Below are 23,396 nucleotides of genomic sequence, written 5' to 3'. Positions count from 1 at the left end.
TAAACTTTAGTGATTTCTAGTTTAAGCAAAACCAGTGGCAGGGCCAAACTAACCCTTTATTCAAAATGGAGTTTGCATCCTGAACATGTACATTAGAACATGTACCAAATCCATTCTGGCATGGAATATTATGGATTCCCCTGTACCTGCAGGAAGGGTAGTGAATATTATTCAATTTTCAGAACATCTTTTTGACATGATTAGCTATGATCACTGCTTTCTTTTATGCTTGATAGAAGTTAAGTTAGTTTCACAACATGAGCAAAACCTTCCAGTTTGGGTCCTGGAGCTGATGAAAGAGCAACAATGCTGTACTGGGCATCTGAAATGTTTATCTTATGTTTCAAATGTTGTAGAGTTAAAACTCTAGTTGATTAAATTGCCTGATTATGGTAAAAGTTTTAGGATTTTTTAGCTGTTGGTTGAGTGGCACTAATCGCTGTGTTTGAATTGTGAGTTGAGGTACTTGTCCTTTTAAAGGTGAAATCACATAAGCTTTATTCTGCAGAAAAAATGATTCAAAATGTTTCAGCATGGGATCATACTGTGGACCATGCCCACAAAGGTGTAACACTAAGGAAAGGGAAAAAAAACCCAAACCCCAACTGCAGGAACTCTGTGCATTGCCTGTGCAAACAAACTTTTTTCCAAAACTTTCTTTAAAAAGCCCACTAGAAGTCTGGAATCTTGTGACAGGGAGCAGGGCTGCCAAGGGCCAGAGCAGCTTGTTTTGCAATTGGGCCCTGGGGAAATTGCTACATCTGGGGGCTGGGTTGAAGCTGTAAAGCACGTGCTTTTGAGGACTGGGGGGGCTTTCCTAAACAAATTTATTTCCTAAACAAGTATTAATAGATTCTCTGCCATGCGCAGGGGAAACCTGCTGATGTTATCACAGTAAACGTTTATTCTGTTAAATTGGAACACTGTGAAACCACTTAGAGAGGCATGTGCTGAGTGCTGTGTGTGAAAGTATGTGGGGCACTGGGACAGGAGGGTGAGGACTGACCGCTGAGTGCTGCGCGGGTGGCTCTGCCCAGGAAAGAGCTGGATCAGTACGGCTCCGACAGCTGCCCTGCCCTGCAGACCGAGCACAGGTGCAAATCTGTGGGAAAATGTGACATGTTGTGACACTTCAGGCTTCTCGCAAAACTATCCCTCTCCATGCCTTGTGTTAAATAGCAAATGACACTGCTTTTTGTGTGCTCTGTGGGGAAGGATGTGCCCCTGCCCCAATAGCCTGTGCTGGGCAGCGAGCGGAGCCTCCTGTGCACTGCCCGAGGTCAGGCTGGGCTGGCAACCCACAGCTCCCAGCAGCTGCTGGTTGGGGCAAGAGGCTGTTTCTGGCCATAATCTCCTTACAGATGAATTTATCATCTGTTTCCCACTGGTGGTCAAACAAGCACTATTGACTGTCTGGCATGCTCCACTTTCTTATCAACTATAACTGATAAAATTGAAAATCTGCTTCTGCTTGTCCACTTAAATTATCTTCCCTTCTTTTCTTCCTCTTTTATCTTCCTCCTTCCTCAATTCCCCACTTCTTTATGATACCCATAACAGTCCAAAGTCTGCAGAATTTTGCTTTTTCGTTGTTCCTCTTCTTTCCCCCACAGAATGTGTTACCCGAGGGGCAGCCATGAGAAGGATATTTCACGGTGTTTGATCTAGTGCTGAACCAACCCGAGGGAGCCACTGTGCTCCCACCTTACCTGGCTGGATGTGCTGGGAGCCAGCATGGCCAGTCCCTGAACCGCAAGGGCAGAGGACAAGGTGCTGCTCTTTGCACCTGAACTATCGCTGCTTTACTGATTAAGCTCCTGCAGCAAGTTTTAGGTCTAAATACAGTTTCTTTGGCATGATAATCAACTGCAAATGAGCACGTATGAGCTGCAGACCCATAGCCTCCCAGCAATGGCACACTTTACTGCCCCTCTCCTCCTGCTCCCAAGCTGATGAAGCCAATGGATTTTATTTTTTTTAAATAGTGCTTTTCCCCAAATTTATTCCTCTCCTCTGCAATGAAAAGTTTTCTCACAGCATTGAGGCTGGAGACACAAATTAATGCCCTTTAATTACCGACTCATAATATACAAAAACAAAAGCTTTCTCACGTCACTCTTTCAATGTTTACTAAAATAGAGACCTTGCTCTGGCAGATCTCTCCTTTACTGGCCAAAACTCATGCTGAAGGTTAACAGCTCCCGAAGTTAATGATTATCTTGCCTTGTTTGCTCAGTGTTTCAGAGTTAAAACATGTAAATATGCCTCCCCCGTGTAATTGCTGTGGTCAGCCAGCGATGAGCTCTGCAGCAAACATAAACACAGCTATTAGCAGAGACAAATGTTTCTCCCTGGTCTGGCCTCCCGGGGCTCCCAGAAGTGGCAGCTCCCCCAGAAAACAGCCAGGATAAGGCTGTCCTGCTGGCACCGGTGATTACAGAGAGCCTGCTATGAAAACCCCCTCTCAAAATAGCAATTTCTAATCTCCCCTGAGGCCATTAATCAGGTTTCTAATCCAGCAAAGCTGTCCGTATTGTACAGGCTGTGATCCCCAGGCCTTTATTAGAAACCCCTCTTGGTCACAGCATTTACTGGGTCAGGGAGAAATTGTTGTATTTGTCTGGGCAGGAATAGCTACCTCTGTATTTTGTGAGACAGATCTGTTATGGTTAATGCCAAGACCTGGCTGCACCTTACCTGTGAGTTTCTTGACTTATCAAAGGCTCATCTGCATAGAAATACATCTCAACGTCAACTCAAATTTGGTAATTCCTGAAGACCTAGAGTAATCTCTGCTTTACAGAAGACAAATGCAATACCTGGTCCTGTCTGATTGGTTTCAGATCAGAAAGGAATGTCCTGAAGATGTGTGACAGTCAACACTTTCTGGGCAGCTTCACAAGAGCAGAGGTTTTGCCCACATATTGACTATACCCCAACTGGGGTAATTGCATCTGCTTCTTGTCCATCATTCCCCTGGGTGACTGTATCTCAGAGGACCTGATGTGTTGTGGAGGTTGGGAGATGTGACTGATGTGTGTAATCTCCAATAAGTATGTGACATTTGCAGCATTAACAGAGATCCCTCTGGCAAAAGGCACTGGACAAATGCAAACCCATCGCTTACAAAATGCTGCAGCATCCGTGGGCACGGCTGAGCATGGGCAGGGGGTGTTACTGAGGCAATGGGCTGCTAAATCTCCTCCTGCCATGGGAGCTCCAGAGGCTCCCTGCAGCCACGGTGACACTGAGGCACTGGCTGGAGAGATCCATCTTCTACAGGGGCTCGGCTGGAGGATGCTGTGGGGTCGGTGGGGGCTGTCCTGATGCTCAGCAGTGTCTTGACTGCTCACGGAGAGGATGCTGCGGCTGAGCTCCACCTGAGGATTTGCCTTGGTGTTTCCTGGTCTATAGGGCCATGCCATGCAGCTCAGTGTCCCTGCCAAGATGGAAGAGGATGCTAAGGGGCAGGCAGGGTGGTGGGCAGTACTTTCTGTGCCCCACGGCTTGTTATCCAAAGGCTAATGCAAGTGAGCATGGCAGAAATGGGGCTGGCATCATGATTCACCCCACACCATGGGTCCTGCTGGCTGAAATCCTGAGCAGTGTAGCCAAGAGAAGAGCCCCCACCTTGCTCAGCCACACATCCTGTACTGAGCAGACCCACAGGGGTGTGGGGCCAGCATGTCCCAGCACTGGATGCTGTCGGCACAGGGCAGTGACTCATTTCACCGCTTGGGACTCTGGGTGTGGATGTCTCACTCACGTCTCATCTTGGCAGCAGCAGTTTCTCCTGCTCAAGGGCTTTTGCTCCTGCCCAGCACAGCACAGGGTGGTAGCTAAGCACTCATGGTCCTGGTCCACTGCTCTTTGTCTGATCACATCAGGCCACAAGCCTGCATTAAAGGTACCTGCCTCAACACTTGGTTCCCTAGAAATCCAGCAGCTGGCCTGGCAGGCAGACACCCAGCCCACAGGGCCGGTTAAAGCAGCCCAGCAGTGACCATTATGCAGAGGTTTGCATGACGAAACATTTGCAGCTATGCCAGAGGGTGGGGGGAATGTTTTCAATGTTTGCTTTTCCCAGTTGCACTACGGATGCAAAAGAATGGCGAGGTGGGACACAGCCTGCACACACAGGTGGGGTGTTGGAGCTGTGTCCAGCTGCTGGAGCCCAGCGGTTGTCTTGCCTGTGACCTGAAGTGCCTGGCTGATGGGCATTGCCCAGAGCAGCAGGCCATGGAGCTGAGAGCTCCTGCTGGAAACCAGCCCCAGCCCAGGGACACGCACTGCTGAGCACTGCACTGGGCCTGTTCAATACTCAGGCTCCTGGCATCGAAAGGAAAAATTCAGTGCAATGAACATTATCTGAGATGCAGCTGCAGCAATGGGACATGGGCAACATGCCCAGCTGTCCTTCTCAGGGGGTGGGAGTCCCTCAAGACTTTTTCCAGCTTTTTCCTGATCATGCAGCAGTGCTGTCCCTTGCTATTGCTTGCCTTTGCATCTTTTGGCTTTTCCCTTTATCCTTTTTTTCCTCCTCTTCTCTCTCTTTTCTTTTTATCATTTTCCCTTTTTTTCTCCTTTCCTCTCTTCTCCTTGGCTCTTCCTTTCTGCTGTCCCACAATTAGACAAAGCCTGACAGGCAGGAGCAATCACTTGCTTTGTGAGCTGCTCATGCCCAGCAATACCATGGCCTGACTATGCTGTCTGGTACATAATTCCTTCCTGAGGGCAGGATTGGTGCTGGTGTCTAGGAGGGAGTCGAGCTGGCTCACGATAGAACATCCTATCCCTCTGCCCACATAAACTGTTGTTCTGGCACCTGTTTGTGAGCATTAACACACCATGGTTTTGCCACTCCAAAATCCCAGGAGTTGTAACAAGAGCCAGGGCTTCACCCAACACTGTCAGTGTGAAGGGTTTCATGGAAACTTCTCTGGTTTCTGCATGTCAGCTCTGAAAACCAAGCTCATCTCCTCTGAGCCAGGCAGCAGGTCCCACACTTGAATTCCGTCCAAGAGGTGAGGGCAGCAGCTGGGCTGTGCGAGGATCTCCAGCCCTCACGTCACAGGTCAGTGAGATCTGCAATGGGCACCAGTAACAGTATCAGTACAGCTGGTAGTTACCCCTCCTCCCCATTTTTTCCCATTTTCCTCTCTTTTTCCCACGTTTACATGAAGCTGAGCTACATAAATCTCTGATCCCTTCAGACGCTGGATAGAGAAGAGAACGTTGTTGATGTTCTCCCAGGGAAGTCTCCTTGTGGTCAGCACAGGATGCTGGACTTACTGGATGGGCACAGATGGAAACTTGAGGACTGTCCCCCTGCTCCCCATCCCTCAGCACTCTGCCACCACCTCCAACTGTGTCCCCTTGGTACAAGCTCTGAGGGGCCCTGGTTTGGCTCTGCTGTTGCTCCCTGTGGCCTTGTTGCTCTGTGGGATTGATTTCAAGGGAAGGTAAAAATGTGGCAGGGGTGTGGAGGCAGCAGAGTTGGGCCCTGGGCCGAACGAAGCTCAGGCTGGCACTGATTCCTCGACAGAGCAGCCTTGCTCTGCCCCTCCCTTGCAAAAAACATGTGGATGCTAAAAAAACCCAACAGGCTAAGCTCTAGCAATGTGTAACTTGTTTTGTTATAGATTACCTGCTCCAATAGACTCCCGGCACTGTGCTGAGCTGGATTTTTAACCTACTTTAGTGACTTTTTTTTTAAGACAGGAACATTACAAATTTAATCTGCGCTTTGACAGGGAGGTCACAATCTGACAAGATGTTCAGGACAAGATGAGCTGCTTCTGTGCAACTCCAGGAAGGTGGTCGGGAGCAGGGGGGTCCACTTCTAAGCACTCCAACCTCAGAGTTGTGGGATGCAGACTGATGTGGGTCTGAGGAACACCCTGACCCCAAGACACACGTGACAGCAGAAGCCAAGACCCTCCATCTCAATGCTGGGCAGAAATGCCATGTACTGACTTATTAATTCTCCCCTGAGCATCTGTCATCTCCTAGCAGGACTGGTGCCCCCTAGCAGGCCCCCTGTCCCCCACCAAAGGCCGTTTGCCAGGCCCAGTGGTTCTCCGGGTGATTTCCTTTCTGGAAAGGGTTCAGGTGCCGCCCAGAGCATGGGAGGGTTTTGCTGACCCCGCAGCCTGTAATCTTACTCCTGGACTTGAGACACCTCTTGGCCCCGTTCCCCACTCCTCTGTCCCCAGGACAGGCTGTAATCATCTCTTGGCAGGACAGCCCTGACCTGAGCAGTCCGGCTCCCAGCAGATTTCCCCAGCCTCACCAAGTGTTTGCAAAAATACTGAGTGATTTATTCTCGACAGCTCAGCTGAACGAAAAAAAAACGCACATTGCTCTTTACATCTATTCTTCATTTCGTTTTTTTTTCCTTTTAACAGAGGTTGCCGATAGTAATACAGCAGGAACAGCTCCTGACCCAAACCTGACAGTTTTCTACCCTTTTTTGTGGCAAGTGCCAGCCTAGTTTCTTGCCAGCCCAGTGTCTGCTGACAGTGTCTGGCAGCAATATGTGGGTGAGCTGTGCTCCCTCAGCCCTGGCTTGCAATGGGAATGGCGGGTGACACCCAGCCCTTTGCTGCCACTTGCAGTCACTGTGAGGTGACAGCTGACACCCCCCCATCCCAAATAGCTGGTTATGGAAATATGGCCAGATGAAAAGGGCGGGAGCACTGATTATGCCCCTACAAGACTGGACCTGGGAAAAGCCTGTGATGGGCAGAGGAGAAACCAGGAACATTTACTTAGCCCTGGCAAGGTGGGGTGGGTGGTGTTACTGGTTTCCTTGTCTGCACTGGGAGTGGGGCTGGCAAGGGAACTGAGCTCCGAGTCCCAGCCCACAGACCCGGCAGGGATAAGCATGCTGTTTGCCTGGGAGGGGAAAATACATCAGTGTCTTAAAATGTGACCCTCCAGGTTATTCACCATGTAAATATATGCTCTTAACTAATCAAAGCTGTAAAAGTCAGTTGACGTCTTCCTTGCGTCCCTCCCTGCTTCCTCACAGAGCTCCCCAAGGTCTGCAGCCACAAACACGGTGAAAAATATGCTTATTCAGCTGAGACCCTGGGAGCACTGGGGACCGGGAGACAGCCCAGGACTGACAGATATGGAGCAGGATGAAGAAAGCAGGATTACTGCCTGGGGTGAGGCTGGCATTGGCCAAATCGGGACAGGAAAGGTCCAGCCATGCTCCCATTAGCCTGGGGTGCTGCAGGACCTAGAGACAATGCCTCCATTGCTGGACAAAGAAAAGCTGATTCCTTGTGACTGTTGGACATTGGGAATCCTGTTCATGGTCAGCCCTTTTCCCAAGCATCTCTGCCTCCCACCTGCCCTTCCCAGGGGTGGTCATGGGGCTTGACCCCCATTTCCATGTTTCCTGGGAAGAAGCAAGAGGGCTGACCCCAGCATCCCAGCACTGGGATAGCTGAGCCCTCCTCCCCCCACAAGCCCTAGGCTCCCCCTCCCAGCCGCCTCCTGCCGCGGCCTGGCACACAAACCCAGCTGCAGACCTGGGCTGTGCAACAGCTAAATACTGGGAATCTGGGCGGCTGCCAGGGACTTTGATCCCCAGCCACAAAAACCTCCTCCGCAAGCTGCCTTCTCTTGCAAAATAACCTCCTGGGGGGGTCAGCTGGCGTGTGCTTCCCCTGAGACCTTTGCAGCCCCAAAAAGGGAGTCTGGTCAGCAGCCTCACCCCGCAGTGGTGCAGTTCCAGTGCCAGTGCCTGTGCCAGTGGTGGAGCCAGGCAGACGCGTGTGGTACCAAATACATTTACCTTGGACTGCTCCCAAGCACTGCTGCGCTTCTCCCTGGTACATCTGCACATTCCAGCCCCAGCAAGGCCAGCTGAAAACCTTCCCAGCTGGGAAATCCCAGGCAGAGGGTATGTGCCTACCTTGGCACTCAGCCTCTTCTCCCAGAGGTGCCCAGTGTGGCAGGACAGGCAGCACTGTGGGGAGCTGGGATCCTGATCCTGCACTGCACGCTGGGTGGTTAGTACAGAGTTATCAGAGGTAGATGACTGCCTTAAAAACATTTTAAAAGTTTTTTTTTTTTCAAATTGTTTTTCTTCCCAAGGGTGGTCAGCAGCCATGGCCCACTCTGGTTCATGGTGGGCAATGCTGAGCATCTGGGTACAAGCCTTGGGATGTGCTAGCCATGCAACATCAGCCTGGCCAGGTGTGACAGAGCTACAGGTGCCCTCTGCTGAAGGGCTCCACTGAGCCACTGATGAACCATTTGTTTTTCCCTTTTTTGGTGTCTTTCTTCCAATGCCTCCATCATCCAGCATGCTGGTGGAGAGGTGCCTTTTAAATTGTTTAAAGGCAAGCATGGGAAATTGAGGGATTTTTCAGTGAATGACAGACTGCAACTTGATCAAATCAAGGTGAAACAGGGTCTCCATAAATAGGGATGTTTAAAAAGACGGCAGAAGAATATCTGGGGTTTCTCATACCAGGAAGTCTCCTATGCAGCAAATAAACCCTATCCTGTGGTACAAAATGCTGCCATTTGAGGATCTCCCCCTGAGCTGTTGCTACAAACACCCCAGACCTCCAGACGGACACTGGCTGTGTGGTCACAGCCAGTCCTGCTGTGAGCTGCTTTTATTTCACTGATCTGGAGTTAAACACAGATTTCCCTCACCCTTGTTTGTCACTCTCATGAGCATTCCTGCTCCTTTATTTCTAACTGCAGCCTTATCTCTCACAACCGTGAACACAGTGCTCAGTGAGACACCTCTGCTTTTCATCCTGGGACTGTGCCTCCATCTGCCACCATGTCCTGACCATCCCCTGGGTCTGAGAAGGTTAGGATATCAGCCTTTAACACCACTCCAGTGTCACCCAGCTGTGGCTCACCAAGCCCAGCAATAACTTGGGAGTGTTTTCCTGCTCTGCCAAGTAACCTGAGTGACTCCCAGCGCCCTCCTCCTGGTCTCCTTGCAGTTAGACTCCAGCACACACACTCTTGGTCACACCTGGATTTATGATTTTTCAGCCCTGAGCTGACACTGTCCAGGTCAAACATTTCACCTGCAGCACCCTCCTGGGTCTCCCTGTGTTTCAGGAGCCTCTGGCTGCTGCAGCTCCTGGAGCTGACTGGGACCAAGGGCAATTCAGTGCGTTGGTGCTGAGCGGTGCAGATCACTGCTGGGGCTGCTGCTGCCAACCCTTGTGGTGCAGCCATGGCTCAGCAGGCACGGGAGAACTTTCTGTCTTTATGAGCCAGAGTGCTGTACTTTCTTGCACCCCACAAGGCTCCCATGGATCGGGGTGAAATCAGGGTTTGGCTCCGTGTCAGTCCCCGCACAGCACCTGGGAGTGAGACAGGCCCAGTTCTGGTCCCAGTGGAGGGCATGGAGGCAGCAGCAGCAGCAGCAGCAGCAGTACACCCTGTTGCCAGACCAACCTGGGCCAAGGCACCCAGCAGCTCCACGGAGCTGGGCATGGAACCCAACACTTTCTCAAGAGAATGGAACATTTTTAACCTCTCAAAAAAAAAAAGAAAAAAAAATCCTTACCCCAAACAGTTTTTTAAGGAAAACCATAGATTAGAAATACTGTAAGCAGTGGAGACAAAACACCAAAAATAGCATCCGAAGTTTCCTCCGCGCACTCTCCCTGCAGGCAGCCTGCACTATATTTGTCTCCACTTGCCATTTCTGCTGCAATCAATTTGCAATTGCTGCTGGCGAGGAACCCATCTATTAAAAGCTCGGCTGAGATCTGTGGTGAAGATGTCTCAAATAAAAAAATCTGGCCATTCATTAAGAAAAACAAACAGTGCCCTTCTCTGCAGACCTTCCCATTCCCAACAAAATCCACTAAAACCATCCCTGGCCATGTTATCTATCCTTGGGAGCAGCTGTGGAAGCCCAGTGCGGGTTTCCTTCCACGTGGGGAGGGATTTGCTCTGCAGCTGCTCCAAGGCTTGGAAGCACTTGGTGTTTGCTGCCTGCTATGTCTTATCTCCGTGATTTGCTGCAGGCCACCCTGGGGAGGCAGATTCCTCCTGGGTCAATTGCTTTTATCACAAAAACAAATGTTTTCCATCATCTTTCTCATCCCGGGATAAAAGTGCAGCAAAGGAATCACCACACGCCTTCTTGTGCTGCCTTGGTGGGCCGTGCTGCCGGGCGCTTCTCTCCCTCCACAGAAACGGGAAGGAGGGATAGGGAAGGCAAACAGGAGCCTGGAGTGATTCCTGTCTTTGCCTAAAAGAATCACCCCATGGGGCTGCCTTAAAAAACAACCCAACAGGACTCCCTAGGGACACACAGCTCTGCCCCCAGGTTCCTGTCCCAAAAGCATCATGGCCAGTGCTGACAACAAACCGGTTTCTCCCAGAGCCAGGCACTGGCTGGGGGTCTGTCTGACCCCCTCTACTCATGAACAGGACACCAAGGGAGGCAGGAGGGCTGTTTGAGGAGGCCAAAGGCTCAGAGCCCATGTAGCCAAACACAACAGTGGCTGCAGGGGGATACAATTGCTGTCTATAAATAGCACTGGGAAGCAAACATTAGGGCTGCAAAAAAGCTATTCAAGCTAAAGGACAATGTTGGCACTAAAGCAAATAGATATAATTAGCCATTAATAAATGAAGGCCAAAGATTAGGGAAAGTAATATCAGAAAAGTGAGAGCTGGGAAGGCTTTCCAGGGGGGAGGGCAGAGGAGACCTTGACCAGCATTTAAAACAGAGTATGGCTATTTTTTAAAAGCCATTAAGTTATGAGCTGTCAAACCCAGCCTGCTGTGATTGCTGATGAGCCTTTTTTTTCTATATAAAAGGGAAAATCTGACCTCTTTGTGATGCTGGGAATGGTAGAGGGGCCTAGGAAGCTGCCCTGATCCCCATTCTGCTTCCTCCTCCCTTGGTGAGATTGATCAATCCCAGTCTGTCCTGGAGCCCTTTGTGCCTTCTCTGCCACTCACAATCCAGTGAAGTCCTACAGCCATTCTCCAAACCTGCCTGGAGAGATGCTTTAACCTCTGAAAGCTCCACAGCAATGCTGGAGGGGCAAGTGCTGGCTCTGTGACATGGACTTGCCCCAGCCTAGAGATGTGGGGGCTAGAGAGGGCTTTTCTCAGCACAGCTGAGGCATCGTGCTGGCAGCAGCAGCTCCTGCCAGCCTGATCTGCAGTGGCCAGCAAAGGGCTGCCATGGCTGATGAGGCAGGTGGATGCAGGGATTGGTGCCTGTGGGACACCTGCCTTGTGCCCACAGCAGCCCTTCACACTGGCCCCAGTGCCACAAGTCCTGTCCCTGCACCGTTCCTCTGGAAAAACCCAGACTGGACTTCCCCAGGGTGCCTCCATGGGAACTCCAACATCCCTGGCCATTGTGGCAGAGCCATAGTTTGGATGATCAGGGGTTGCTCTGTGCTGCCCCAGCAGAACCCTCAGGAAGATTCAGCTCACCAGTGATAAGAGTGAGGGCCCCTGTTACCTGAGACAACCACTGCCAGCTGCTGCCTTGGCTTTGCTTTACTTTGCAACCAGGGGAATTGCAGGAGTCCTCTTCCCTTGAGGCCCTCGCAGGGAATCAAGTGCCTTTTCTGGAATACACATTTTAGCCACGGAGCCATTATTGGCTGAGTGTCAGTACGGGTATAGTAGTGACAGAGATGGTTCCTCCTCGGTTGCTATTTCCAGAGGATGAAGTCACCGGGCTGCAGCGCCCGAGCTCCCCGGAGGCTGAGTAAGTGTGGGCCCTGCCGAGGCTCCGTGCGCGGCCCCCAGTCCTCAGCAGCCCGCCATGGTGGGTGCCCCAGGCCGAGGGCTCCAAGCATTGAAGCAAGATGGCGTCAGGCCAGCGGCCCCACACGGCTTCACCGCAGGGGGGCGGGACCCTGGCCCAGCTCCCGCGCCACGTCCCGCCACCACCAGCACTGCCCCGAACAGCTACCTGACCCTGCAGTGGGAATGTCCCTCACGGGCCGTGGCTCTGGCCCCGTCCCCACAGTCCCAGCATAGGCTGGGTAAATCCTCCACAAGGCTGTGATAACAAATACAGTTCCCAAAGAAAGAGAGGAAGTGAGAGCTCCCCGGCCGCGCCGCCGTGCTGTAACCCGGCCAGGCCCGGCGCTGCCGCCTCTTCCTGTGCCGTCTCAGGGCGTTTGTTTGCCTCCTCCAAAGCAAACAGTGTGGAAACCTGGGGGGTGTTTTGGCAAATCCCCTCCTCTTGCTTATAAAAGATGCTTCCTGTGACAGCTTTCTGACATCCGGTTCCTTCCAAAGGTTGCTGTCGATGGGTGGCAGGGGCATCCCAGAAGTATTTGATACTTAGAACCCAATGGTTTATCCACCAGCTGCTCGCTGCTCCCTCCACCTGCAGGGCGGCCATGCCATGCCTGTGACTCTACCAACAGCCGAGGGGACTCACAACCCGTCCTGGGCTCATCTGTGTCTTGAAATAAGCTGGAGGGAAAAGCAGGATTTCCTTGGAGACGTTCAGTTTGACTTCTCACAGTTTGTGGCCCCACATGAGATGGGAACCATGATGATCAACCACATGAAGCAGAGCAACTGGTAGTCTGAACTCCTGGGTTGCAGCCATTCAAACCAGCAGGGAACAGGCAAAATTAAACCGAACAATAATATTTTTGGCTTTTTCTCTTGGTAAATATGGTAACAGAGTTGCAGCTACTTGGCTTGAAAAACTGTTCAATCTGTGCTGTTGCACATACAGACAGTACTTTGCTCCTTGAGGGGCCAGGCTGAATTCATGCCAGAAAAAGCAGAGGTGAAGAGCTGAGTCTCCCATGAGCCCCCTCTTTGTGTATGGAAACAATCGGCCTCAGCTGCCAGCCCCACCACACACCACTGCCTTGTCAAGGGTGTTTTGCTCTCTGCTATAATGCAGATCTCAGGAAACAATGAATTCACTGGTCACCCAGTGCCTTTCAGCACAACAACTCAGGTATGGAGCAGTGCAAAATATGAGAGGGGTGGTGTTATTCTAGTCAAGGCCAGACAAAAGCTTCTTCAGCCCCTGGTTAAAATCCTGCTTTTTCTCTCTAAGCACATTTACTGGAAAAGTGTCAAAGAATGTAAAAATGTGCTTACAAACAGCTCAGTGGTTCCCAGGAGTGAGTTCCTGTAATAAGACTGCACAATTCTTGCTGATCCCTCTGGCCATGGCAGGAGCTGGCTGGGTATTCCCTTAACACACCATTTTTGCTAGAGAACCAAGTGATGAAAGGGGAAAAAAGGGTTTCTCAGTATAGAAACTTCCTCCCCTTTCCTAGCTTAGGTAGTGGAAACTCCTGCAAATCACCCTGCAAAGAGCCAGGTTTTGGAAAAATGAGGGATACAGCCCACTGTCTTGCTCTCAGTGCCCCTGCCATCTTTCAGAGAAGAGCTTGAGCTTGTGTGTGGATTCCAATGACTGGAAGAGAAGATGAAATTAAAAAGAAATTGACTTGCATACACAGAATGAGGGGTGTGGGAGGGAGCGGAGGTGGGGCTCTTCAGGACAAAACTCCACTGCAGGTGTCTGGCTCTGGTGGAACAGTGACAGTGCTCTCATGAATCCCAGTCTGGCTGCTGACTCAACACTGGGCTGACCAAACCCTTGGGCCACTGCAGCACCCTGGGGATGGGCCAGAGCCAGTGTCCCCCAACCTGGGAGCCACCAACAGCACCTGGGAGCACCAGAAGGCCAGAGAGCCGGATTCAGGTCCAGAGGTGAACCATGGCTGGAGAGCTTCACCCCTGCTTGGAGCAGAACTGAAAGGGTCACACTCAGCCCTTCCTAGAAGCCAGGAAATTGTTCTTTTGTGTCTGATGCTATGGTGGGAAAAGGGGCAAAGGGGCACTGCAAAGGCAGTGTTTGGAAGGGCAGCAGTCTCTCTGCATTGTGCACAGCAGTGGCTCTACAGGGACTGCAATGGGTTCTGCCAAAAAGCTGGAACAGAATAGGAAAGTGGGCAGTTATCTCTACAGCATTTTGCCCCTTGGATCAATCTGCAGCAAGGACTTGCTGAAATGGGAGCCCTTGTCACACCTCTGCTGCCTTCCTTGTAATCAAAAGCTTCTTTCTTTTATAATAATCTCCATTTTAATCCAGTACAAAACTAGCATTTTATCCTTATGGATTCCTAAAACTGCCTATCCCAGCTCTAGCAATGCTGTGAACTTGACTACTCAAAAGCGTGCTGAAGTATGAGTTGGGTAAAGGAGATCAATAACAATTTATCATGAAAGGAGCAGTGTAGGAGAAACAAGATGTTCCAATAAGACAGAAGAAACACAGCTTTAGGAAAGTACCATCAAATTCCCCGTTCCAGTAATCAAACCTGTTATTTTAAACTTAGGCGTTTGCAAAACAAAGTCCCCCTATTATTCTTTCAGATTAGTTTGAACTTCCTATAATTTAACAAAGATGTAATCGTATCCGCAGAGATCCCAGAATTCCTTATGAGCATCTTAAAAAGCAGAAATGAATCATTTCCTTGTACAACAATCAACTTTGCAATGCTGTGATCTTGGAAATAACAGTTGAACAGTCAAAGTCAAGCACTCAAAAGAAAATAAAAGCATTTAATGCAAAATATTTCAAAAAGTTTTTACAGCAATTTCCTATAAATGGAGTCTTAAAGAATGAAACCACCGATACAAATGTGTTTTTCCAAAGGGGATTACAAAACTTTCTCCTCTGTCACACAGGAGGTAGGGAGGGCATTTCTCTTATTTGAAAACACCTAAGATGAACTGAAAAGCGATATTCAGGATCTAGCCTGCTACATTTAAGTGATGGCAACACACAGATTCTTTGCAATTTAAACTTCACTGATGTATCAGGCTAATGTATCTTTACCCCTTAAGGCTTTTATTAAGATTCCTAATAATTTGTGGGTATGCAATGGAAATATCTGAGATGCCCGTCAGCTACATTATGTGGCTTTTCCTAATGATGGGAAGCCTGAGATCAGAGCAGACTATGGGGTGTGTTACCCTGCAAGGACCAGGCTTTAAGGATGGATGTTACACAAAAGAGTTGTTTCTGTTCCTGTTCAGTTGCTCAAGGCTGTAGTTTCTGGCACCTGAGGGCAGGTGTGAACTGGTGCATCCTGGCACCTCTGGCTGTCCAGTGGCTCAGGGAAGGGCAGCCACTGGGAGGAGTAACTGGTGCAGCTGCCCAGGCTCCCCATGTAGATTTGCAGCTTCCCAGGCTGTTGGAGGCTTTAACAGGTACAGAGAGGCCCTTCAGATGACAGCAGTCACTCCAGACAGAATTGGTCCTTGTTGAAAACCAGGAAGAGGCAGCTGGAGGGTAAGGGCAGGACAGGCTGGAGCCCCTCCACACAGCTCTCCAGCAGCACAGGAGTTTCCCAGCACATTAATTCATTCCCTCGCTTGGCACACTGGGCTGGTCTGGGAACAATTACCTGTAAAAGGAGCTCTTTCACCACCGTAGCTGTTCACTGCAGAAGTGCCCTGCAAGGCTGGGCTCTGCCTGGTCTGCTGCCAGCCATGCAGAGAAAGGCTCCAGCTGATCCCCAGGGAGCTGGGCTGCCTGCTCCCTGCTTTGCAAAACAACAACAAAACGGCCTTCGAGGAAGATGCAGAGGGGGAATGTGCTCTCTAGAAAACAAAGCCACATTAACCAGCCTCAACAAAGCAGCAGTTTTCTCTGCCAGTGGAAGGGCAGGCTGGTGCCTTCCCTCCCCAGGACAGACTGTCTTCTGGGCTCTCTGGGGCCACGTGGGAGGCTCCTGTTTGCACTGTGCTGCCCCAGTGCTGGGCTCCCCACGCTGCTACCAGGAGCTGAAGTCCCCAAAGCCTGTGCTCTTCTTCTCTTTCTTCACAGCTGTGCTGGTTGAGGGCCCATCATCCTCCACGCTGCGCTTCCTGCAGCCAGAATGAAAACAACTCTCAGGGAGTCTTTACTGTCAGTGAGACCAGGGCAGCTTGGATGCCTGTTCTGCCTGCCTTCTCCCAGCACCAGCTATACTGGAGCCAGCCAACTGGACAGGAGTGCAAGCTCCATGCCATCATGGGGACTGCAAAGGTTAGGGGTCTTAGGCATGCCCAAAAGGAGGGTGAATGAATCCATGGGGATGGTTTGGATCAGGCTTTGAATACTCCCAGGTATGTGTTCAAAGCACAGAAAGTTCTCCAGGCCAGAGCTGAAGATTTAAAAGCTGTACCTTTTTAGCATAGTGAGGAAAACATGAGCCATGAGTTTTATCCACACCTTCTCACCTGCACTTGTGGCAGCAAAAGGATTTATGGGGAATTAAGTATAACGCAGCTGGGAGAGCTCATCTGATCCTTCCTGTTTCTTGAGCCCAGCCTGTTGCAGTTGCTGCTGCTATTACCAGCCTCTCTTGACCAGAGCTTGCAACCCCAGGGAATGCTGTGCAGCCAGCTCACACACTGTGGTTTTTAGTCAGATATCAGTAGCTGATAGGGAGAACGCAGAACCCTAAATCTGCCAGATCAGGCTGCAATGACTGAAGGTCCTTTCTATACTACCTGCTCTTTTCCACAGAGCCACAATTGCTGGATTTCCTCTGTAAGTAAGAGTGCAGTGTGTTTTAAGCAGTTTTAAGCTGGACACAGTATTTTAAGGGACACACAATAATCTGCAACTGAAAAATTTTAGACACACTAAACTGACCTACCTGAGCTAACATATTTCTGTTCTCACAGTTATGCAAATGCCTGTAAGTCACAGAGGCACACACAAGCTGATTAAATGGCTGCCCAGATCTGTGTATGCATAAATACAGGTCTTTATGTAGCAGACAGACAACAGCATTTTTGCAAATGCTTTTAGAGAAGTCTGCTAAAAATCAAGTGGAAGGCATTTATTTTAATTTTTCCAAAACACATGCTAAGCTGCTGCTCAGCCAGGATTCTGTGCTGTCCTTAGGAAAGAAGTGCTGCCAATCCTGACAGGGGTACAAAGGGTGTCTGGGAGAGGGTGCTTTGGGATAAGCCCGTCCAACCAGCCAGGTACCCTGGAGCTACCCAGCTGCCCTGTGCTCCCACAGCAAGCCTGGGAACCTGCTCCCCTTTCCAGCCATTTCAGCTGTGCTGGTACAGCTGTTTGTGTGGCTGAACAGGGAACCAGAGCAGCAAACTGACAGGGGCCTGGGGCTGCTACTTGTGCAGGGCAGAAGTTGCTAAAAGAGAAATATCTGTGGGACTATGGCCTTCAGAAATAGCTGCAGAAAAGGAAGAGGATAAAAAGATGGTGTAGGAAGTGACACAGTACAGTTCCTCAAAGACTTCTGAGTTTTGGAAATGTATCTACAGTTCTGAAGTCAGAAAATGCATTTAAAGACCAACTTGGTCATGTTCAAGGGCTAAAAGAGAAGCTCAGTTAATGTGTGACCTTGAAAAACAACAGAAGTGAAGTAAATTCTTGACTGTTAGGACTACATGAGAGTGCCTCTGCTGGCCCAAAACAAACATCTGAGCAATGGCTCAGTACAGGGCCAGCACCCAGCAGGAAAGGCACCTAAAATATTCAGCAAAAATCAGAAGGACAGGGAACTCACGCTGCAGCCATGTTGATATATTTTCCAATCCCCTGCCGGTAAGTTTTAGGAATCTGAACCTCTTTCTTTGGTGGGACCACTTCAGCCTTTATTTTGGCTGCTTCTTCTTCCTGCTGGAACTTCTCTCTTTCAGCAGCAACCTGTGGGAAGCAAAGGGTGCAATCTGTTGCAAAAGATAGTGCAGAATAAGGAGAAAATGTCTGCAATTCTTTGAAGCTTTAAAGCACTATAAACCAGCAATCAGCACCACTGAGATTACAGGGCAGGCTTTAGGAGACAGTCCTCAAGGGCCAGTACAAACAGGCTCTCTGCAGCCATTATAGCAAGACTCCTTCTCACCTACCCATAGCTACTGGAGGCATTTGAAAGGAAACCATCAGAAGCCTGATTGACTGGGAGCTGTGCCAGACTCAGTTACAAGAGTAACTCTCCATTGAAAGAGCAGCCAGGATCCTGGCAGAAAGGCAATGTTGAATGGCAGCTGCTTAATCTTAGCTGGCAAACAGATGGGCCAGGGGGTACCCATGTGCAAAGAAAAGGCATTAGGTTGCAAAGCTCCCCAAAAGCTTTGGCCTTTCAAAAAAAACCTCAACCAATCAAGCAACCTCACCTGTGCATCTGCCTCTTCATAGGGATCAACAAAAACTGTTGTTGTCTCAATTCTTATTTCCTCCTGGAAGCAGAAGAGAACAACAGTAATTCCATCTGCTGATTAAGTTGTGCCATTTCCCCCTATTTTGGTTTCAAGAAGTGTCAGCAGAATGACCAGCACTGCCATGTGAAGCCACTGCCCCCAGTGCTTCACACATACCTTGGGACGGTCTGTTTTTGGGTCACTTTCCACATTCTCCATAGCAGTCAGAGTTTCAAAGCCACCAACCACCCTAAAAGAGGAAGGACGTGTTACACAGTTGTCACAACATACTCAAAATATTCTTACACCCTTACCTTTAATGTATCTCATTTATGCCCATTACTCTAGCAGATTTTTTTAAATCATCATGTTTGGGGAGAGAGGAATCAGCAACTGTGTTTGAAAGACCTAAGATAATGTCATTCAGTGTGGAAGATAAGAATTTTTTCCTCAAATATGGAATTTGAATTTAAAATTAAACAGAACTTGGAAAAGTCCAACACTCAGAGGCAAAGCAAAACCCAAAACCTGGAAGCCACACAAACCAGCCAGATGAAGGACCTTCCTTTTCTTCTTCTTTGTTTTTAAATTGTATATGAGACCTAAGAGTGTTATTGGGAAGACTCTGGTAGCTACAGCAGCACAGGAGAACAGTGGCAGAGCTGTCTGCACTAACACCACTACCACTGACAGCACAGGACTCCTCCAGAAGAACATCATGACTGTGAGCTCATGAGGGCTCTGGGAAGGCAGCAGAGCTTCAAATCACAGCCACAGGGAAAGACCAGGACACTTCTCAAAGCAGTTTTCACCTAGGAGAGCCTTAGACCCCTGGCTTCTCACTCTTCAAGTCAACATATCCAAACTTGCTTGAAAATGTTTAAGGCTGAAGGCTTTCTGGACTGTTGCATGTTTATTTTCAAAAAAAGTGTGGAACAATGGGAACGTTCTAGAAAAGCGTATTTAGAAAGGATAAATGGGGAAACCCAGATAATTATAATCCTGTCATCCTGTCATTTATTCCAGCAAAATAATGGCATAGCGGAGACAGGACATGATTAAGAAAGAAAGGAAGTAAGCAACAACAATCAACAAGGTTTTGTGGAAAACAGTGTCTGTCAAACAACCTTCTATCTTTGAGACAACAGATGTGGTTAACAGGGATAACAGTGTCCATGGAACAGACTTCTGGAAGGCGGCTGATATTTTGATTGAGGAACCAGAATACTCTAAAGTGAATACAGTACACATTAAATAAAAAACTGGCTGACAGGTGTCAAAATCTAATTTAAAACAGGAACCACTGAGTCAGTATGTTTTCAGAGGGGTCCTGCTGGGATCAGCTCTTGGTCCCAGGGTATTTAGCAATTGTATCCACCTCATCATCCACAATTAAATTTGAAAACAGCTATTCTTAGAAAAGCAGTAAATAAAGAGGAAGACAGGCTGTTGATGCCAAGTGATCCAGATCCATTAGCAAAGGAGGCTGTAGCTGGACAACATCTGTTTTAATAGAGCCAAGCCACATGGCTAGGAACCAAAAATACAGCCCATATTAACAGCTGTGGGACAATGAGAAGCAGCTGTAATTTTCAAAAACACTGCTCCAGGAGCCAGGGGAGTTTGGGGCCAGGAGATGAGAAGCAGGGGCACCAACTGGCCACTGAGGAGTCCAGGGCAGCCCAAGGGACAGGGCAAGCCAAGAGCCAGCAATCCCTGAGCTTCCATAGGGGGCAACTGTTTTGAAGCCCGATTGTTACCGGGACTACAGCATGGGTAGGCTGGCCAGGGATGGGCAGATGAAATGGGGGAAAATCAAATTAAATTAAGCTGGTGGGGAGGAAGGATACCAAACTGTGGAATATGTGGAGCATTTTATCATTTAACTTGGCTTACATATCAAAGAAATAAGCAATGCTTTTACCAAAACACACATGATATTCAGTCACCTTTATACACTCATTTCCCACTCAAAGGCATCTGTCCAGCCCCAGCATGGCAGAGTCTGCCCAGCCAGCACCAGGAGAGGCTTCTGACTCTCACCTGCCACAGTCTCAGCTGATCCAAAAGAGAAATACACTTTCTACAGCACTCCCCAGTGCCCTCAGTGCCACCCTGTGGGCTGGGACAGGCTGTAACCACAGCAAAAGGACAGACCCCATACCACAGAGAACGAACCGAGACAAGAGAGGGTGTCCTCACACCTGCCCCAGCACAGCTGTGCTTGTTCATGTTCCAGTGCTGCTCCAAACTTTATTCCCCAAGGGCCTGCTGATAGTCTGTAATTAGGCTGTGACTTCTATGTGCAATTAAAACCCATGCATGCAGGCTAGAACAGCCTCAGCCATTTGTGACTGGAGGGAGCAGACTGGGGGAGGCTGCACAGGGCTTGAGGACCCTGTATGAACTTTGGAAAGTTCATAACAAAAACTCAATTTTCAAATCTCTCTCTAGGCCAATATCAGATTCACTTATAATACTGGTGATTAACACCCAGCCCAAGATACATTCACTGTATTTTAACTGCCCCAAAGGAAACTTCTGATTTAATATCGGAGGATTTTGTAGCCAACAGCTCACTCATTATCTGCTTGTATGTTTTCATTTAATTAGGTTTCTGATAATTTGAAATGGCCAGATCAGCTGTGTGCTGGCAATCTCAGCTGAGTAATCCCTTAGCCCGTAGCTAGACCTCCCACAATATTAGCCCTAATGCATTTTACTGATGCTACCAAATCTTCAGTTGCTCTGCTAATTAAACTTTATTGGTAATATTTTGTCACTTGTACATTTTGAAAGGCTGTGATAGACATGGCATTCACAGGTCATCAGTAAATGACCTAAATAGTCTTTTTTGATGTGATTGTAAAGGGCTAAGGGGGAAGAAGACAAAGTTGTTATGCCTGTAGAGCATGTCATTCTCTTTTCTTCACTTCTTGTCTCTCAAATGGAAAATTTCCTTTTCTCTCCCTTGCATTCTCCAACATTTTGTACAGAGTATCTCTGTGTATTACACTCTCAACACAGTCAGCTCTCAATATATGCCATTTTTGTTTTTATAAAGACACTGCTGCAATACTGACAAAAAATAAAAACTAATTTGAATACAAACCACCAGCTCAGAGGAGAGAGCTCTGACCAGAGAGACAGGAAATAATTTACGAGTCATTTTTGTTCAGGGAGCACTTGGGAGCTTTGTCAGGGTCAGGCCCGGCTGAGGCTGCTACCTCACCACTAAAACTTAATGTCCAAAAAGGACAAGATCTGATTGCAAACATCACCCATCCAGTAAAAACTGAACTACACATTCACCTGGCAGACAGAGCTGGATGCAAACGATATTGAATATTCCAAACTGTAAAGGCTTTTGCAAGCTTTCCTCTGATCTAAGCAAGACAAGGTACACACAGGCCCTTGAAACATTACATGTTGTTATTGTCAAATCTCATGATGTTACATTGCAGCACTAAAAACAGTTTGATGGGATATAATGTGTCAAAGCCCATGCACTGACATCCCTCACAGCAACTGCTCCTCAGAGAATGAGGAAATCAACACACCAGAGAAGTTTCTGGGATTCTCTGCCTGCCCAACAACACATATTTTGGGCCAAGAAAAAAGCCCATACAAACTATATGTAGAAAACACCATCAGATTAGTACATAAAAAAAGTCCTCTAAAGAGTGAACCACTACTTAATATTATTCTAATATTCAAGGAAATCTGTACATAATTTTCAGTAAAAGAAAATGCAGATTCCAGAAATGCAGACTCACATCCCTCTACACGTGCTGAACGTGTGACAGACAGTGACCCTTTACACTGGATTGTCTGGTCTCATGAAGTGTCACTTCTGCCAAGCTGGAGCATGGAAGGAAAGGGAGAAGGGCATAAACAAGTTTAACCTTTTCCACTGCTTCTGGATCTATTCCTTTTATAAGGTGTCATGCATCCTTTGTCCTAAACTGACTGAGGTTCAAAAAGGTGTTCAGATGACACCCTACAGTGAAAAGGGTGACACTTTCAAGACACCATTCACATCAGAACAACCAGTGAAACTGAGAGTTTGCTGTGTGCTTCCAGTAGATGTTGAACAGAGAAATGATGATCTCAACTATATATTTAGCTCAGCAACCCTGAGACAGCTTGTATTTTTAGAGGAGCTTGATAAATGTTGCATTACATTTAAGTATGAAGGCAAGGCAGGTACATTTAGGGTATTTTTTTCTGTTAGCATAGGAATGGAAATAAAAATGTGCCCTTGTGCAATTTTGTTTTCTTGAAAGCTGGCTAAGTTAGCACTGGAAATCTTTGCATTTCACATTTAGACATGTTATTAAAATCCTACTTCCTGTTAAGGCTCCTTTATGTAAACTAGTAACCTTACCTCATAACCACTGCCAATGCCTTAGCATGATGCAGAATTGAAATATCTGGAGCAGGATCTATCCATTTGCAATATGCCAGTGAAGGTCTCACTGTACATTAGTTAGCACTGCCCCAAAGAAAACTGCATCTCCCCTGCAGGCCCAGAGACATTCACACATTAACCTATTTTTCTCATACTTTTGTTTTGAAGAATTATAGGAATTAAGCTTTCTGCAATGCTGGGGATGGCAGTGGGCCAACATGAAAGAGTTTTCTGGTCAGAAGATGATACAAGAATAATGCCTGGATTTTTTTTTAAAAAAAGCTTTAAACTACAAACAGAAACCTGAAAGAAAAATTGCTCTTTTGTAAACACATTCTGCCCTGAAGGTTATTTTTATAAAAAGAAGAACATACATTTATGTTCACAGAGAACAACACGTATGTGCACGAACACGTACACTCAGGACAAAATGTTTCTATGCGTACACCCAATCTGCAATGGAGTGAGCAATTCAAATGTGCAACAAGGACTCAGCCAAAACATCTCCAGCTCTCTGCTAGATAAGGGCTTCATCCAGCAGGCGAGACACGGTAATAAAGGGTGATGAAAAAGTAAAACAACTTGGAAAAAAGCTTATTGGAACTAGACTCAACAGATGAACCTGGCACAAAAGGACTTCCCTGCCTTGGCACAGGTCCCTCTTCAGAGATCATACAACTGTTTTGGAAATGACAGCAGCCCTCAGGCAGCTCCAACAGCCCAGTGCTCATGTGCTGCAGGACACCACAGCCATGGCTTCCACCAGGAGGCCTGGCTCGTTTCCCCACCTTGCTCTTTGCTCCTA

At 48.3% G+C, this 23,396-nt stretch overlaps 1 protein-coding gene across 4 annotated transcripts in view; it reads right to left on the bottom strand.

Moving 5' to 3' along the window:
* Nucleotides 1–881: 881 nt before the first annotated feature.
* Nucleotides 882–23,396, bottom strand: part of PPIL2 (peptidylprolyl isomerase like 2) — a 79,651-nt gene continuing 57,136 nt past the window's right edge. The window contains exons 17-21 of one of the 4 annotated variants that reach the window (XR_004499523.1): nucleotides 18,358–18,430; nucleotides 18,157–18,219; nucleotides 17,547–17,686; nucleotides 2,698–5,085; nucleotides 882–1,102 (exon numbers count right to left, since the gene is read on the bottom strand). Coding sequence is in view for 2 of the 4 variants with exons in the window: in XM_015644173.2 (XP_015499659.1) it covers nucleotides 15,795–15,888; nucleotides 17,547–17,686; nucleotides 18,157–18,219; nucleotides 18,358–18,430 (370 nt within the window). In the remaining 2 variants the exon portion in view is untranslated. Of the gene's footprint in view, nucleotides 5,086–14,549; nucleotides 15,889–17,546; nucleotides 17,687–18,156; nucleotides 18,220–18,357; nucleotides 18,431–23,396 lie in introns of those variants that run through there. The other 3 variants (XR_004499524.1, XM_033518096.1, XM_015644173.2) reach the window with 3 other exon arrangements.

Source organism: Parus major, chromosome 15 (assembly GCF_001522545.3).
Source record: "Parus major isolate Abel chromosome 15, Parus_major1.1, whole genome shotgun sequence".
Lineage (NCBI taxonomy): Eukaryota > Metazoa > Chordata > Aves > Passeriformes > Paridae > Parus > Parus major.
The sequence above is the reverse complement of the archived record's forward strand: the minus strand, read 5'-3'. Positions and strand labels throughout refer to the sequence as shown.